At 45.5% G+C, this 19305-nt stretch overlaps 1 protein-coding gene across 1 annotated transcript; it reads left to right on the top strand.

Moving 5' to 3' along the window:
• The first annotated feature begins 1052 nt into the window (after positions 1–1052).
• Positions 1053–9407, top strand: LOC148140963 (uncharacterized). The gene is made up of 2 exons (XM_087979718.1): positions 1053–1722; positions 6801–9407. Exon 2 carries the CDS (start codon positions 7042–7044, stop codon positions 8422–8424), a length of 1383 nt encoding a protein of 460 aa, XP_087835844.1. The 5' UTR covers positions 1053–1722; positions 6801–7041; the 3' UTR covers positions 8425–9407.
• The last annotated feature ends 9898 nt before the right edge of the window (positions 9408–19305 follow it).

The raw sequence follows: 19305 nt of genomic DNA on the forward strand, positions 1-19305 counted from the left end.
AACATTTATGTAATTTGGTTCCTATTCTTTCATCCCATTGCTCCTCCCCTGTTTACATCTCCCACTTCTCTAAGACCGGTGCCCATTACTCTTGTTTATCTCTCGCCTTATCCAGCCTCGTCTGTGACAAAATGCTTACTTCTGGCCTCACAAGGCTGTTTGACCACATCCTGCTGTGGGCCATTGTTAGCTTTATCCTCCTTCACTACCATCTGTTTCCCTTCCTTGTTATGATCTTATGACTTCTTGATTGTGGTTTGTTCTTGTTTTTGCAGAAGCGGGAAATAGATGCTTATAACTGCTGTTTGTACAGGCATATCTAGCTTAACCCCTCCCCTCACAGCACCTTATCTATTTGTCTGTAACATCTACCATTGTTTGCAGGCACATTTCATTCTTGCATGCACATTTTAGCTAATACAAAAACAATTATGTATTTCCTTCACACAGTTTTCATTCTTGTTGACTCAGCTCTTGGCTGAAACAGTTATACACTGGTGTGAGTTATTATGATTGCAGAAGTAACATTACTTTACCTATATCCCACACAGTCCAATCCATCATGCAAACCAGCCTTCCATCCATGAGCTGAAACTATACTTTCTGATGCCTCGGAAAGGCCACCAACATAATCAAAACCGCTTCCACCCTGGTTATAATCTCTTCCAACCTTTTCTGTCACGCAGAAGATATAAAAGTTTAAATACACATACAAACGGATTCAAGAGCAGCTTATCCCCCGCAGTTATCGTTCTTTTGAATTGACTTCTCAGTGCTAACTCTGATCTCTCTCTGCACCTTGTCCACAGCTGCAACACTCCATTCTGCTCCCTGACGCACTTTGAATGGCGCAATCTATCTGGAAAGCACGCAAAACAGCACTTTTCACTGTATCTCAATACAAGTGACAAAAATAAATCAAACGCCAGAGAGTGTGATACTCCAAACCCAGCCATGGAGGTACAAGTGCTGGTGAGATTGGAAGGCACAGGAACCCATCCTGACACCATCAAGGACAAAGCAGCCACATGAACAGCAAACCCACCTGTGAGAGACGATTTCGGTACAAATAAGATGTGCATGACCTCAGAGTCTAAGGGGAATAGAGCCGTGGGGGTAGGGTAAAACATGCTTCTCTATAATAAAGGACGAGACAGAGTAGAAAAACAAGTCCTTGATTGATAAGACCACTAACTCTGACAGAGAAGAATAAGTCCTTGACTGATAAGACTGCAGGCTAGAAAAACAACTAGGGAGACATATACTGCAGACTTTGTGATAAGGGTCCAGAATGGAAAAATAATGAATGTTCAGAATGTGAACCTCGTGACTCTTTAGAGCTATAGAAGGGAGGAGCTTGAACTGTATTTAATCGAAAACTTTGTTAGCCTGGCGCGCTTTTCTCAGAAGAGTGCCCAACTCTGCAGACTTGCTAATAAAACTTTGTTTTCCTGAATTTGTCTAGAGCGATTATTGAGAAGCGATTTTCGTTTCTAACAAACTTGGGGGCTCGTCCGATCAACACTCCGGCCGCGAAGGGGGGCTGAGGAAGGACATCGGAGAAGGTGCACCCTGCCGAGTTCGGCAGTCCCTGATTCCTTACTTGTCGCCCCGCGCGGCTTGAGCGAGTGATATCCGGAAGGCTCAGGAGAACAAAGGAGGGGTGTGGCCGAGGCAGTGGGGACGGTTAACGATCGAGTAATTTCGGTGCACTGAACCCAGGTAAGAACAGACTTGCGGGAACCGTCTTTCCGGAGGACTGGGGACCTGCGGAGTGCCTGTAGATTTTTCTACAGAGACGTGGGACTCAGGAATCTAGAGACCGGGGCTCGTCTGTGCGGGATTTTGCAGAGACCGTGTTTGCGGAAGAACGTGGACCTACGGGGTGCCTGTGATCTGTTTCACAGAGACGTAGGACACAAGAATCCAAAGACCGGGGGTGCCTGCAAAGGGACCTGGGCGATCACGGGACTGAAGGTCCGGGAATTGGCTAAATAGTGATAGATTATCACGGGATAATACAGGAATCTCCGATTTTACAAAGTCCTCGGCAATGGGAAGTAAGGGATCCAAGACGAATAAGGGAAAGGTAGGCTTGAGCGTAGACAATGAAAAATACCCTGGGGTACCTGACGATAGTCCGTTAGGAATAATGTTAAATAATTGGGATCAGGGTAGGAGAAAAGGAAAATCTAGAAAGAAGATGGTGAGATACTGTCAAACGTGGTCCCAAACACCTATTCAGGGAGACTCAGTGTGGTGGCCTAAATTCGGCACTGATGAAGACTGGGTCCGGCAAGCTCTAATTTTATATGTCAATTCGAAACCTAATGTTACTCGGGGGGGAAAGTGATTACGCCCTTTGTTGGCTGCCAGTCACACTATCTTGCAAAATGAAGGTAACCAATGAAGACTCGAAAGGGCAGAAAGAATGGGAACCTTTAGATCACTTACCGCCGCCCTACGTGACCCCGTCGGCCCCGCAAAATGGTCCTTCGGGTGGCGACGATTCAGGGGAAGGGGAAGAAAGCGGGGAGGAACCACCAGGTGCCTCAGGAGTACAGACTAGATCTCAAGCTGAAAAGAGTCACAGACGGAACTCTGTCCCGATTGCAAGAATGAATCCACTCCGGGAAGTGCCCATGGGAGGCGCGGAAGGAGGGACGGGATATGTGAACGTCCCCTTAACGAGTACTGAAGTACGGAATTACAAGAGGGAGATGAAGGGCCTACTGGAGGACCCCATGGGCCTGGCTGAACAATTAGATCAGTTCCTGGGGCCAAATACTTATACGTGGGATGAGATGTATTCCATCATGGGAACATTGTTCTCTAGGAGCGACAGATGATACGACAAGCTGCGCTGTTGGTCTGGGAGAGAGAGGGAGGAGCAGGAGGGGAGCAGAAATTTCCCCTCACCGACCCCGAGTGGGATAAGCAAACGGAAGAAGGAAGACGCAACATGAGGAATATGCGGGAATATTGGATAAAAGGAATAAGGCAGGCAGCCCCGAAGGGGCACAATTTTACCAAGGCCTTTGGGAATCATCAAAACCCGGAAGAAACCCCTACAGACTTCCTAGACAGGATTAGGAAGAACTTGCAGCAGTTCGCTGGGGTGGATCCTGAGACGGAAGTGGGACAGCAACTCATACGGGTAGAGTTTGTGTCAAAAGCCTGGCCGGACATACGAAAGAAGTTAGAGAAAATGGATGATTGGGATAGTAAACCTCTGAGTGAACTACTACGGGAGGCGCAAAAGGTGTTTGTGAGAAGGGACGATGAGAAGCAAAAGAAGGCGACAAAGATAATGATGCAGACGGTGCAACAAGTGACAGCTGGAAGGAGGGAAAAGGGGGAGCCGTGGCAGGAACCGGAAAGGGGAGAGTCGTGGCAAGAGCAGAGGAAAAGAGGACCGGGGCCGGAACAAAGGAAGGGTGGAGGAACTCGAGGCCGCGACAGGGAAACGAGGAGGATACTCAGATGTTACTACTGTAATGAAGAGGGACATTTTAAGCGAGAGTGCCCCCGCTACAAGCGGGAAGTGCGGTCGTACGCCCTGATGGAGGAAGATTAGGGAGGTCGGGGGTTCCTACCCTTGGGGCAAAAGGACTATCGACAGGAACCCCTGGTAAACTTGAAAGTAGGGCCCCAAGGGTCGGAGATCACATTTATGGTGGACTCGGGAGCCGAAAGATCAAGTAAAATCCAAATACCCCCCGGCGCCCGAGCAGGAAGAACAGTTATGGGGGTATCTGGCATTGGAGGAAAGACATTGCAAGTCCCAGTAGTGGAGGACGTGGAAATTGGGTATGAAAACAGAACTACTAAACGAGACCTCCTTCTACTGCCAGCGGTGGGGTTTAATTTGTTAGGAAGAGACTTGCAGGTCAAACTAGGGATCGGAACGGTACCAAGTAACGGGGAAATGGTGGTACGGTTGTTCGCCCTCACCGAAGAAGATGATCAACAAATAGACCCGGGAGTTTGGTACCGGGAGGGGAACAGAGGGGGTCTAAACATCAAACCTCTCCAAATCACCATGTTACCAGGAAAAGGCCCGGTAAGAAGGAAACAGTATCCGATTGCTATGGAAGGACGGGAAGGGTTACAACCTGTGATAGAAAGATTAATCACAGATGGACTACTGGAGGAATGTATGTCCCCTTTCAATACTCCAATACTCCCTGTGAGGAAGCCGGATGGGACGTATAGGCTGGTGCAAGACTTGCGGGGGTTGAATGAAGTAGTCCAGGCTAGATACCCGGTGGTACCCAATCCCTACACGTTAATGAGTAAAATTCCCCCCGAACATGAATGGTTCAGCGTAATAGATCTGAAGGATGCCTTCTGGAGTTGCCCCCTTGACGAAGAAAGTCGGAACCTTTTTGCATTTGAATGGGAGAATCCCTTCACAGGACGAAAGCGACAGTTAAGATGGACAGTCTTGCCGCAGGGATTCACGGAGTCACCCAACTTGTTTGGACAAATACTAGAGCAGATCTTAGGAGGATTTCGGTGTAACGCGGAGAATCAATTGCTCCAATATGTCGATGATCTCTTACTCTCAGGACCGAGAGAAGAGGAGGTACGAGCAGACACCTTTGCCCTGCTGAACTTCCTGGGGAAACAGGGCCTACGCGTCTCCAGGACAAAACTCCAGTTTGTGGAGCAAGAAGTAAGATATCTGGGCCATCAGGTTAGTAAGGGGCATCGCCGTATCACGCCAGAACGAATATCGGGGATTACAGGTATGCCAATACCCAGGACGAAGAAGGAAATCAGACAGTTCCTGGGGCTAGTAGGGTATTGCCGGATATGGATTGAAAGTTACACCACTCTAGTAAAGTTTTTGTACGACAAACTGGGACAAGAAGAACAAAAACTGGACTGGTCAGATGAGGAGGAGCAGCGATTTAATATTCTTAAAAATAAACTGATCCGAGCTCCGGTATTGGCTTTACCCACCCTGAAGGAACCGTTCCAGTTATATGTTAATAGCGCCGGTGGAATTGCCCAGGGTGTGCTTACCCAGCTGCGGGCAGGGAAACGTCAGCCGGTTGCATTTTTGTCAAAAATGTTAGACCCTGTGTCACGTGGATGGCCGACCTGTATCCAGGCAGTGGCAGCTACGGCAATGTTAGTAGAAGAGGCCCGGAAACTTACCTTTGGAGGAAGAATCACAGTATACTCCCCACATTCGGTTAGTACCATACTGGCTCAAAAGGCTCATCGCTGGTTAACAGACTCTCGCATCCTGAAGTATGAGACGATTTTGATGACCGGAGACGATCTCACTTTTGCAAAAGATCTCAGTTGCAACCCTGCCCAGTTTCTATACGGACGTCCTGCAGATGGGGAACAGGAGCATGATTGTGTGGAATTTGTAGACTTACAGACCAAAAGCCGAGAGGACCTGCAAGAGGCTCCGCTGGGTGAAGGACAGGAACTGTACATCGACGGGTCCTCCCGGTGCATAAATGGGGTACGGTACAGTGGCTATGCGGTCGTAGATGGCGCAACGAAATGGACGATCGAGTCCGGACGACTGCCCGGGAAGTGGTCAGCCCAATCCTGTGAGTTGTACGCCCTCCAGAGGGCCCTGAAGTTGTTGGAGGGGAAAGTGGGGACCATATATACTGACTCAAAGTATGTATACGGAATTGTTCATACTTTCGGGAAAATCTGGAAAGAGCGAGGATTGATAACTTCCCGGGGAAAAGAATTAGCTCACGAACAAATGATCAGCCTAACGTTGGAAGCCCTGGCGTTGCCTACAGAACTCGCAGTAGTCCATGTACCCGGTCACCAGAAGGGGTCGACACCGGAAGCGGTTGGAAACCGGCTGGCAGACGAGGAAGCCAAGCGGGCAGCGGTCGAAAAATCCGTCCAATTATTAACGTTAATACCGTTGAGGGAAGGGCTCGCTAAACAACCCGTCTTCACCCAGGGGGAGATTGATAAAATGGATCAATTGGGTGCCCGGCTAGAAACTAACGGGAAGTGGACGGTTCCTGATGGGAGACAAGTACTGAACAAACAGATCACCCGGAGTATTCTGCACCGATTACACCATCAGACCCACTGGGGGGTGCAAGCCATGTGTGACACGATCCTGAGAGACTATGTATGTAGGGGGATATACACGTTAGCCCAACAAGAAATAGTCGGATGCCCCACTTGCCAGTGAATTAACAAGAAAGCCATGCGTTCTATGCCAGCTGGTGGTCAGCCCCGCGCAATTAGGCCATTCCAGAGGATCCAAATTGACTTTACAGACTTACCCCCAGTACAGAGATGGAAGTATCTGCTAGTAATAGTAGACCATTTCACTCACTGGGTAGAGGCTTTCCCAACCGCCAAAGCCGATGCACCAACCGTGGCCCGTCTATTGTTAGAGAACATAATCCCGAGATATGGCATAATGGAATCTATCGACTCAGACTGCGGGACACATTTTGTTTCTAGGCTACACCATTTGATCTGTACTGCCCTGGGTATCCAATGGAAATTCCATGCACCCTGGCATCCTCAGAGCTCGGGTCGAGTTGAGAGAATGAATGGCACGCTCAAGACCCAATTGACTAAGCTGATGTTAGAAACTAAGTTACCATGGCCAAAGTGCCTGCCCATTGCCCTATTGAGGATACGTACGGCACCTCGCCGGGATATCGGGGTCTCCCCCTATGAGATGCTGTTCGGATTACCATATTGGAGTAAGGTTGATGGGTGTCCCACTCTACAAGGGGGAGATGTATTTGTCAGAGACTATTTACTGGCCTTATCCCGTTCTTTTGCAGAACTCCGGAGGAAGGGTCTCCTGGCTCAGACTCCGCCGCTCGACTTCCTCTTGCATAAGGTGGAGCCCGGAGATTGGGTACTTGTAAAGACCTGGAGGGCCGAAAAGCTCCAGCCGCAGTGGGAAGGACCGTTCCTGGTCCTGTTAACAACTGAAGCCGCTGTTCGGATGAAAGAAAAAGGGTGGGCCCACGCATCGAGGATAAAGGGGCCTGTTCCGCCAGAAGGAGAGAGCACTTGGACATGCGGGCCAGGGGACAAGCCATTGGTGGTAAAGCTGAAAAGACAGCGACAATGAACTCTACCTGGACTGTATTGGTGGGGATATTGATCGGTTTACTCCTGTATGTGGGGGAGGTCGAGGGGAGATGTGACAAATGTCGGACTACGGTGAGGCTTGGGAGTCAGATCTACTCGGGATCATTTGTGTCTCACTCCCATGTGAACGATCGGTGTTACGATGTGAATGCACGGCAAGAATGTTGGGAGGATGGAAAACCCTATTATCAAGTGTATAATAAAGGGTACGGTGGCAAAGTCCGTGGGTGCCCTAAAAATGACCGCTGGGTGTGTGTTAACAAAGATGGGCAGTGGGGCCTACCCTCCGTGTTGCTCAGAGAGCAGGTTGACAGAGTCAAGGAGACCAGAGTTCAGAACACTGAACGGGAGTTAGAGAAAGAGAACGACCGTCAGAGAACGGTCGTTGTCTCTAAAGTGCCATCCATATACAAAGAGGTAGAAGAGCAGATTGAGCTCCCTGATGTAACACAAAACCTGTTTATTGATCTCACCTCTAGGATTGCCACTGTTTTAAATGTTAGCAATTGCTGGGTTTGTGGGGGGCCACGTATGTCAGAACAATGGCCGTGGACTGGGCAAAGCTTAGACATATGGGAATTGCTTCAATACAATTGGACACATGTCAACGAAAGGAAAAGCCAGGGGTGGAGACTGACAAATAGCCCTGAGGGCCAGTTATGTGTTGAAGGCAAGGGGACCGTGGAGGTAGGAATTAGTCCCTGTCAGAGTGTATTGAATGCCACCACACAAGTATGGTGGCCTGAGAATATTGCTTGGTACATTGCAAACCGAGATCATCAAAATTGCATTCGGTTACGTTCTGATTCCTCCTCTTACGAGCTAAGTGCTGACCCTTCCGATGGCATGAAAAGAGTGTGGAGCGGTGGTTGTCAGGGGAATCAATGCTGGAATAATCCTGTCCAGACTCTGCCACGGGGCCAACAATCCGAATACTGGAATTGCAGTGGTCCTGGTCCTTATGAGGGCGTCCCTGGGGTAAAGGAGTTGTGGGATGACGTTGTGAGGCAGGGAGGGCCTGCTCCAGATGGCCTATTTTGGATATGCGGTAATCAGGCATATTCCAAACTGCCCATGGGATGGGCTGGAGTATGCTTCCTGGGTCTAATAAGACCTGAATTCTTCCTATTACCCCGGGAGGAAGGCGATGATTTGGGAGTTAAACTCTTTGACTCCCTGCGTAGGTCGCCAAGGGATATCCAAGTCGGTGATTGGGGGGATGAGTGGCCACCATTATTGAATACTACGGGCCTGCTACGTGGGCATAGGACGGATCATGGGGATACCGTACTCCTATCTATATGTTAAACCGAATTATCAGGCTCCAAGCAGTCGTAGAGGTCATTACTAATCAGACCGCCCTGGCCCTGGAGTTGCTGGCTAAGCAGCAGGATCAGATGAGGGCTGCTATATACCAAAACCGGCTTGCCTTGGATTATCTGTTGGCCTCGGAAGGGGGCGTGTGCGGGAAGTTTAACCTGACTAACTGCTGTCTGAAAATTGACGATAATGGTAAAGCGGTTTTGAAGATTTCCGATAAAATTCGGAAACTGGCCCATGTGCCGGTTCAATCCTGGCGCCCTCTTGGTGGCATCGGATGGTGGGATGGTCTCCTAGGTGGTAGTTGGTGGCGCACGGCGTTACTGGTGGCTGGGGGGGGGGGGGGGGTGCGTAATGCTTCTACTCATCTTACCCTGCCTGACCCCCTGTGTTCAATCTTTAATCCAGAAAAATATTTCCCAACTCCAGGCAGTGGCGGTACCCCAACATGGAACGCAGGAACTTAAGGTGCTGTTGCTGCGAAAGACCAAGGATTTCCCGGGCCCCTGATGGGAGGACGCTTGTCTTTGTCATGCACATCTTAAAAACAGAAAGGGTGGAATTGTGAGAGACGATTTCGGTACAAATAGTTAAGATGTGCATGACCTCAGAGTCTAAGGGGAATAGAGCCGTGGGGGTAGGGTAAAACATGCTTCTCTATAATAAAGGACGAGACAGAGTAGAAAAACAAGTCCTTGATTGATAAGACCACTAACTCTGACAGAGAAGAATAAGTCCTTGACTGATAAGACTGCAGGCTAGAAAAACAACTAGGGAGACATATACTGCAGACTTTGTGATAAGGGTCCAGAATGGAAAAATAATGAATGTTCAGAATGTGAACCTCGTGACTCTTTAGAGCTATAGAAGGGAGGAGCTTGAACTGTATTTAATCGAAAACTTTGTTAGCCTGGCACGCTTTTCTCAGAAGAGTGCCCAACTCTGCAGACTTGTTAATAAAACTTTGTTTTCCTGAATTTGTCTAGAGCGATTATTGAGAAGCGATTTTCGTTTCTAACACCACCCATCACCATCACTCTCTTATGCAGTAACAACAATGTTTGTCCAAGCTCCCTTCCAAACCCAAGATCCATACCACCCAGAGGATCAAGAGCAGTAGGTACAGGGAACCTCTACTTATGGGATATAAGTAAAGTAGTGTTACTTCTGCACTCACCATCCTGACTTTGAAATATATCACCGCCCTGAAATCCTCTCAGCAGATGACTGCTGCATGATATGCAGAATTAACTCTTGGAAGGTTGGAAAGATGAGGCAGGAGTTGGTGATAACGGAGAGAAGGAGAATGGGATGAGGATGAAGGTTGTGACTGGACTGGGTTGGGTTGGGGGGGGGGGTGCAGCGGGGCTGCCATTTACAGGTGCGCACCACCAATTGCGGCACCGCCACCTAACGGCCGCACGGGCTCGCGCGTCCTCGGATTCAAACCTTTAACCGCCGCGGCGCGCGAAGGACTACAACTCCCGTCAGGCACCGCGGACAAGAGTGCGCGCACGCTCTCTCTCTCCCCTCCACCCAAATCTACACAGTCGCCTTTCTCGGCGCAGGCGCGGCGACCATATGCAGCATGGGTAATGTAGTTTCCGCGCCGGCAAAGCGGAGGAGCTTCTGCGTTGACCTGCGGCTTGGGCTGTGCAAGGACGAGAGAGACTGGTTCCAAAGCCTCTGTAGGGTGGGATGTCTCTCATATACTAACTGCACTTCGTGCGTGATAGGGAGAGGGACCTATACACCATCACCGGGGGGGGAAAAAAACCCAACGCGGACTGTGGAATTGAGAAATAATAGAGAGAAAGTGCTGGAGAAACTCAGCAGGTCCGGCAGCATGTGCGGAGTGAGAGAAACAGAGTTAACATTTCGGGTCCATCATGAGACTTTGCCGAATTGAGGGTCACTCCTGCAACTGGGATGGTTGGTATTTCTAATCAAGCAACCCGCCTGTCGCTACATATTCTTGTGCGAGAAGCAATTCCCCCTTCACCCTCTGTTTTTTTTGGATCAAACCCCCTGGTGCTACATTGAAAGGGCAGCTGGACGGTGCATGGCTCACTCGTTTTCCAAACCGACAACCATTACCGCCTAGAAGGTCACAGGCAGCAGATGGATGGGAATACCACCACCTGCAAATGCCCACCACATCAGCATTGGGTCAAAATCATGAATCTCTCTCTCTCTCTGTAATGATGTTGTGGATCTACCTGCAGCAGTTAGTAAAGACAGCTCAGCACCACCTTCGCGAGAGCAATAAATTCTGGCCAACTTAGCAATGGATGAATTAAAAGTCCTTCACATTGAGGGATATTATTATTATTCTGTGTCGATGCCCCCGGAGATGTCATAGATCAAAGAGTGGGCTCACGGTTCAACAACACCTCAACGCAGGTTCTCCTCAGGGCCAACTAGAAAAAGACAGAAGGCTTTGTACTCTAGGACGTTGGCAGGAAGCGTTCCCATCAGATAAGGAAGACTGAGTAAACATTTTAGTGGACCCACAGAAAAACCTGGCGCCAAAGGGGTTGGCGGGTGTGCTAATGGAGTGAGACCTTGTTCAGGTAATGAAGTCTGCATAACCATGAGCTAATTATTTCTCTGATTAACTTAAATTGGAGGGTTTCATAGAGAGCCTCCCTTCTTTTCTGGAAGACCTCAAATGAATCTCAAGTGAGGCATTGTCATAGAGATGTACAGCATGGAAACAGACCCTTCGGTCCAACCTGTCCATGCCGACCAGATGTCCCAACCCAATCTAGTCCCACCTGCCAGCACCCGGCCCATATCCCTCCAAACCCTTCCTATTCATATACCTATCCAAATGCCTCTTAAATGTTGCAATTGTACCAGCCTCCACCACATCCTCTGGCAGCTCATTCCATACATGTACCACCCTCTGCATGAAAAAGTTGCCCATTAGGTCTCTTTTATATCTTTCCCCTCTCACCTAAACCTATGCCCTCTAGTTCTGGACTCCAATCCCAGGGAAAAGACTTTGTCTATTTATCCAATCCATGCCCCTCAGCCTCCAATGCTCCGGGAAAACAGCCCCAAACTGTTCAGCCTCTCCCTATAGCTCAAATCCTTCAACTCTGGCAACACGCTTGTAAATCTTTACTGAACCCTTTCAAGTTACATAACATCTTTCCGACAGGAAGGAGACCAGAATTGCACGTAATATTCCAACAGTGGTGTAACCAATGTCCTGTACAGTGGCAACATGACCTTCCAACTCCTATACTCATTACTCTGACCAATAAAGGAAAGCATACCAAACGTCTTCTTCACTTTCCTATCTACCTGCGACTCCACTTTCAAGGAGCTATGAATCTGCACACCAAGGTCTCTTTCTTCAGCAATACTCTCTAGGACTTTACCATTAAGTGTATAAGTCCTGCTAAGATTTGCTTTCCCAAAATGCAGCACCTCGCATTTATCTGAATTAAACTCCATCTGCCACTTCTCGGCCCATTGGCCCATCTGGTCCAGAACCTGTTGTAATCTGTCGCTGTTCACTACTCCTCCAATTTTGGTGTCATCTGCAAACTTACTAACTGTACTTCTTATGCTCACATCCAAATCATTTATGTAAATGACAAAAAGTAGAGGACCCAGCACCGATCCTTGTGGCACTCCACTGGTCACAGGCCTCCAATCTGAAAAACAACCCTCCACCACCACCTTCTGTCTTCTACCTTTGAGCCAGTTGTGTATCCAAATGGCTAGTTCTCCCTGTATTCCAGTCTCCCATGGGGAACCTTGTGGAACACCTTACTGAAGTCCATATAGGTCACATCTACTGCTCTGCCCTCATCAATCCTCTTTGTTACTTCTTCAGAAAACTCAGTCAAAGTTTTTGTGAAATCTTGAAAAAGCTTGTTGCATGATTGCAACGAATCTAGGGTTGGGAAGAACAGACAACTAACACAGGTTCCTGACGGTTAGTGAGTGATATCTGGGCGCATTTTAATATGGTGCCAGAATACAAATTGGGAGCAGTAGCCATTTAGCCCAACAGCCTGCACCATCTTTCAATACGATCATTGCTGATCTATGCGTGTTTCGAATTCTATATTCCCATCTATCCCACTTACCTTTGATTACTTTCTCTGACACAAATCTACCTCTGTCTTAAAAAAAAATTCAATACTCCATCTCCACCACTTCTGAGGCAAAGTAACAATGTCAGTCAACATTCTAAGAGAAAATAATTCTCCTCTTTGTCTTTGATGAGTGAATACTAATTTTTCAACATTATCCCCTAGTTACTGGACTCATTGTTACAAAGGGGAGGTCAATACCTCTCTGATAATTAAAACCAAAACACCCAGAGGAACACCTTACTTCAATCTGATAAAGAAGTGTGACAAGTGGTATAACCTACCTCTCACCCCCAATCTGTTGTAAAGGAGTGGTTAAAGGAAAGGAATCCCTGATATTCACTTTATAAGTAACAAGTAATAATTTATTGAACTCCAACCGTGAACAACTAACAAACCAAGCAATTCCTCTCTAACTACCTATTCGCAAATAAAACAAGATTCTAATGGTATGCTGCTTCAATAACACAAGTCCCACATATATAAAAACAAGTAATAAGAAAACAGTAAATTAAAAGTTAATCTCTCAAAGTTCACAGAGAGCAGGTCTACCTTTTCTGCTGTCTCTTCTGTCCAAGATGCCTTCTTAGTCATCTTCTGGTGTCCAAAATGCCTTCTCCAACATTTTCCTCCGATCCTTTTGCCTGGAATATTGCTATGTACCTTTATGAATAGATGGTGTTCTTTTCTGAGAGCTGGAAAGTTCTTATCTCTTCAGATGGCTCTCTCTCCTCTCTGTCCAATTACCCCTGTCTTTATACCAGTGCTGACATATTAATTTGTTAACAACCGAATTGGTTCAAAGTTGTCATCACCATCAGATTTAAATTTAATTGACTTTCAATCTCTAAGTGCTTGGTTTAAATTAATTGGCTAACTTTGAAAAGACATGTCTTGGTTGTTCGATACAAACTTTTTCAATCTGTGCACCTGCATTTTAGTTGCTGTTCAAAAATCCATTTTGATTCTAAGCACCAAAAAGAACATCATCTTTTAAAGGGACCGTGTAAATGCTTTCCCCCATTTTACAATTTTGCCATTTTTACACACCAACTTTGCTACATCATACACATGAAGAAATATCCTTCCAATGTCCACTTTGAAGACAGTTCTTTTACACTTCTTTCAAGTCTACTCATACACTTCTAAACTCCTATTCACTTCCACAATTACTTGCTGTACCTGCAGACTAACCTTTTGTAATTCCTGTGCTAGAACATCTGGATCTCCCTGTTCCTTAAAATTCTAGTTATTCTCCATTTAACTAATACTTTGCTATTTTGTTCTTCCTGCCAAAGTAAACAAATTTTCATTTTCCCACATTATATTCCACCTACCAGACTTTTCCCTACTCACTGCACTGCGCTGCACCGCCCACCCGGGGATGCCATTTTCAGCAGTGCCATCTAATGGCCCACTCGGGTTTGCACATCCTTGGGTTCAAACCCTTAACCACTGAGGTGTGCGACAGGACCAGATCCTATCAGGCACCACAGCACAGAAACTTGTGGGACCCTATGTGTTACACCCTGCCAAACAGAAACAGATCCTTTTCATCAGACTTTATTTTCTATAGGCCAAGGAGTCTTCTATCAATGCTAATATGTTACGCTGTACCCCATGGCAGAGAGTGCAATTTTTATTCCTGGAAAGATATGGTATGGTTTCATACAGCTACTGTTAATTGTCCCAAAGCCCTATTTAGCTCACTAATGAACTTTATGGGAGGAAGTTTGCCTTCCATACCTCCATCGGACTACATACAGCTCCAAACCCACAGCAATGTGGTTGGCTTTTCACTGCACTATAGGCAAGATATCAGTGTCAAGATTAGAGTGGTGCTAGAAAAGCACAGCGGGTCAGGCAGCATCCAAGGAGCAGGAAAATTGACGTTTCAGGCAAAAGCACTTCATCAGGAATATGCCCGAAACATCGATGTTCCTACTCCTCAGATTCTGCCTGACCTGTTGTGCTTTTCCAGCTTCACTCCAATCTTGACTCTAATCTTCAGCATCTGCAGTGCCCACCTCCACCTAATATATCAATGTCACCCATATCCTGTCAACAAATAAAAAACAAACCATGAGCTCCTGCTTTGCAATACATCAGTAGAGGAAGGGGCAGGAATTTATTGCTTGCCTGCCTGCTGGTCTGCTGCAATTCACCATGCAATACATGCAGAAAGTGGTGGAAAAGCACAGCAGGTCAGACCACATCCGAGGAGCAGGAGAACCAACATTTCGGACCATTTCCTGATGAAGGGTTTATGCCTGAAACATCCATTCCCCTGCTCCTTGGATGCTGTCTGACCTGTAGCACTACACGCTCAACTCTGAGTTCCAGTGTCTGCAATCCCCACTTTCTCCTAACACATGCAGAAACTCACTTTCATTTATAATGAGCTGAAAAGCCACATAGTTACACAAGAAAATTCACCTCGATCCATGGAGAAAATGACAATCAAAAGTGGGTTATTTTGTGATTATAAATCACAACCAGAAAAAATAATCACACCTGAACAGCAGTCATACTGGACTCGAAACATTAACATTGTTTTTCTCTCCAGAAATGCTGCCACAGTTTCTATTCCCAAGACCTGTTGTGTTGGTTCTTGCTGATCTGAAGGCTTCTCACTTAGGAGAAACCTAGCAAGTTTGGCAGCATTTCTGGAGAGAAAAGCAATGTTAATGTTTGAGTCCAGTATGATTGCTCTTCAAGTCTGATTATTTTCGGTCTGGTTGTAATTTATAATTCCAAAATCCTAACAATGTATAAACATCATTAATAAAGTTTTCAACAGGTTCTCCACGAAGTTGTATTCTTTTATTAAATCTTGCTCACTCCATTATACGATTGATTCTTAATATAATCATCAAATTTTCTTACAATCCTGTCGAAGGTGTGTTCCTTTACATTGTGTAATTTTTAAACACGATCTGCAACTAGACCTATCACATAGAGCAATTTGTTCAGTTGTACTTCTCTGGGTTTCTTACACAACCTTGAAAATAATTTATATTACCTGAATTGTCTTTCCAGACATTTCAGTTCAATTCCTTGTTGAAAGGGTGTCAGATTTTAAATCTGCTTGGGATGTCTTATGTTTTTCTCCATTGTCATTAACTTAACTGCTGTTTTTCTCTTATTTTATTTACTTAAAAGCTATTACAGGATTTTTATAAACAACAAAACAAAAACAGAAGTAGCTGGAAAAGCTCAATCTGTCTGTCAGCATCTGTGAAGAGAAATCTGAGTTAACATTTTGGATCCAGTAACTCTTCCTCAGAACAGACGGGAAACATTAACTCTGATTTCTCTGCACAAATACTGCCAGAGCTGCTGAGCTTTTCCGGCACCTTCTGGTTTTGTTTCTGATTTACAACATCCATAGTTCTTTCAGTTTTTACAGGATTTTTATAATTCTTCATAGATGATTTTAATATTCAGTGTTTTAAATTGCTCAAGCACTTCAGTTGTATTAAATGTTGAGTCTTCTTCAAGAAATTTCATAAAGGTTGTAATTATTTTTTAATCACTCCATATTGAAGAGAGGTGTTGTTTCAATGAAGTATTTTAAGTTCTAGCTTATTTTCTTTCCAAACGCTTTCCTAGAACTTTTGCTGTAAAATTGTTTTTCATTCGAATAAAAGTCATTGAAATGTTTAAAATTGAAGAAATATTGCATTTTATATTTGTGCACAAAATAAAGGGAAGCTTGTTTTTTTTCTCTCATTACTGTCTACTTTTCTCTAATTTTGGCTGATACACCTCAATCAGATCTCCTCTCAACTTTCTCTGCTGCAAAGAAAACAACCTGAGTTTATCTAGCCTCTCTACATGGTTGAAATGCTCAATCCCAAGCAACTTCCTGGTGAATCTCCTTCGCACCCTGTCCATTGCAATCACATCCTTCGTATAGAATGACGACCAGAACTGCACACAGTATACCAGCTGTGACCTAACCAACGTTCTGTCCAGCTCCAATGAGACCGCCCTGCTCATAGGCAAGCTTTCTTAGCTACCCTATTAATCTGACCTGCCACCTTCACAGATTTGTGGACAAGCAAACCATGATCATGTCCTCTGAGCTTCCTTATGTCTTGCTATTTCCTTGTTCCTTTTCCCAAAGTACATCACCTCACATTTATCAGGTTAAATTCCATCTGCCACGAATCTGCCCATCTGACCAATCCATTTGTGTCATCCTGTAACCCAACACCTTCCTCCCTACTGTCAGCAGCCACTTTCTCCTTTTCAGCAGCTGGTTCTGCTGAGCCTGGCCACATTTCCTCCGGGCGACTGCCATTAACAATGCCTCCAAAAACATCACGTGCTATCATATAAGCTGTCCTCAAATAAATTATGAGGAAACAGTAATAAATTGTTGGTGAAGTGTTGACATCGTGCCCCAGAAAGTCTCCCAACGTGTCTCAGAAATTGTCTTCAAATACTGTCCACTTAGCTGATTTTCAGAAGCCAGTGAAACGTAGTTGCCTTTTTAAGCAGGTGCTGATGATTTTCCCATCACCTTTTTATCAGATACAATTTGCCTTGTAGCCGATTTAGAAATCTGTGGGATCAAATCTCACTCCAGAAAACAAATAAAGATTGACACGCCAACGCGGTGTTGAGGAAATGTTGCATTGTCACAGATTCTGTCTTTCAGTTGGTCCCAACTGCTCTCTCCGATAGATGTAAAAGACCCCATGTCACCGTTTCAAAGAACAGCAGCAGAGCAATTCCTGGTGTCTTGGTCAATGTTTATCCTTCAACACCTCAGAAACAGCTAATCGAATTATTACTACCTTGTCTTTGGTTCAATGTTTAATGTGAGCCAATTAGCCACTGCGTTTCCCACTTTACAGCTGTGACCATACTGATTGGCTATAAAGCAGTTGGTGACATCTGGTGGCTATGAAAGGTATTGCTTGAATGCAAATTGTTTTTCTTCAGTAGGTTGATTTTGGTCAATGTTATCAATCCTAACACGTCCACCAATTCTTTTAAGTCTACCTGTTCGCACATGCTATGTCACATCGCTGTGAGATTTGAATCCAGACGTTCTGGTCTAACCCTATAACAAGGGTTGATAGGGCTTTAAACTATTCAGCGGTGAGAAGGTTAAGTTGAAGAGAAATTTAAATATTCAAAAAAAATGAGTAACCAAAGATGTAGGATACTGAGGAGGTGAATGATAATCAAAATGTGACAGGTAGGTAGAAAATACAAGAAGAAGAATGCAGCAGATATTAGAACCAAAAGAAGTAATAATGGCAAAAAGTAATTGCTTTACCTGAATATGTACAGCATTTGATGCAGGATAAATGAATCTATGACTCAGTTAGAAAAATGACTTGATAGTTATTGTAGAGAGATAGTTACAGGGTGACTGGGACTAGAAATTCAATATTCAAAGGTATTTAATGTTCCAAAAAAAGGCAAGTAGGAAAAGGAGGTAGGATAGCGTTGATAATAAAGAAAGGTTTTAGTGAGGCGAGGAGTGATATAAATCCAACAGATTGTGATGTGGAATTAGTTTGGGTGGAAGTAGGGAATATCAAGGGAAGGAAGTCACAGGTGTAAGTTTTCTATAGGCCCGCAACAAGTAGCCTCATAGTAGGACAAAGTATAAATTGGGAAGTAATGGTGCCTTGTAAGAACAGCACCATAAATTGACTTGGGTGTTAAGTCTGCATATTGACTGGACCAATCAGATGGGCAAAAGTAACATGGAAGATAATTTTGTAGAATGCGTCAGAACTTGTTTCTTCGCACAAGCCATGAGCAGCCTATTTTAGATCTAGTAATGTAATGATGCAGGATTGATAAGAGATCTCGAAGCTAAGGATCCTCTAGGGGGTCGCAATCACAACAAGGTAGAATATCAAATTTAATTTGAACAATCTGTGCTTAAGAAATGCTGTCCATGAGAATATCCAATCAGAAACTAAGGCATACAAAGTAGTAATAGACCAGAGGACTGGCAATTCCTTAATAACCAGCATTGGATGGTTAAAAGCTAATTTGAATTTGAAATTAAATTTTAGCTAAAGTGTATGTGGAACTCTTGGAGGATGCAACTGGAGAATTCAAAACAGGGAACAGGCAATCATCTGCATCGGATCTAATAGTGAGGGCACTGTAAAGATCACAGAGGTTTCAGATAAGCAAGATACCAATGGGAGGAATGGTCTTGTAACAATCTCTAACAAGAGTAAGGTGGAGCAGCATCTTCCAGGGATCTGAGTGCTGTGGGCTATGGAGAAATGTGTGGCAGAACTGGGCTGAACTCAAAGTCGAGAGCAACTCATGCCATCTTTTCTGCTCTTCCCAAGTGGCATGGCAAGGATTCTCGCTAGATAGTAGCAAGATGCCAATTGATGGTCAGTACTGTTTATTAAATAATTTGTCAACAGCTCAACATGCCTTCTTAATATTCAGCCTCCCTTCTTGCCTAAGCAGCTCCGTATTGGGACAACTTGACATAGAAACCAGAGCAAGTCCTTGGCTACTATCTAGTGAGAATCCTTGCCACGCTACTTGTGATGAGCAGAATTACTCCCGACTTTGAGTTCAGCCCAGTTTTGCCACACATTTCTCCGTAGCCCACATCACTCAGACCCCTAGAAGATTCTGCTCCACCTTACTCTTGGCGGATTCAGCTCCCTACTTGCTCCAAATGACCTCCATGTTGGAACCTGGGCACTGACATCTCAGGGCGTGTTCCATGGGCATTGGCCACATGCCCCCTATGTGC

Source organism: Chiloscyllium plagiosum, unplaced genomic scaffold, assembly GCF_037043375.1.
Source record: "Chiloscyllium plagiosum isolate Xiang-an unplaced genomic scaffold, Cpla_swu_hap1 HiC_scaffold_35, whole genome shotgun sequence".
NCBI lineage: Eukaryota > Metazoa > Chordata > Chondrichthyes > Orectolobiformes > Hemiscylliidae > Chiloscyllium > Chiloscyllium plagiosum.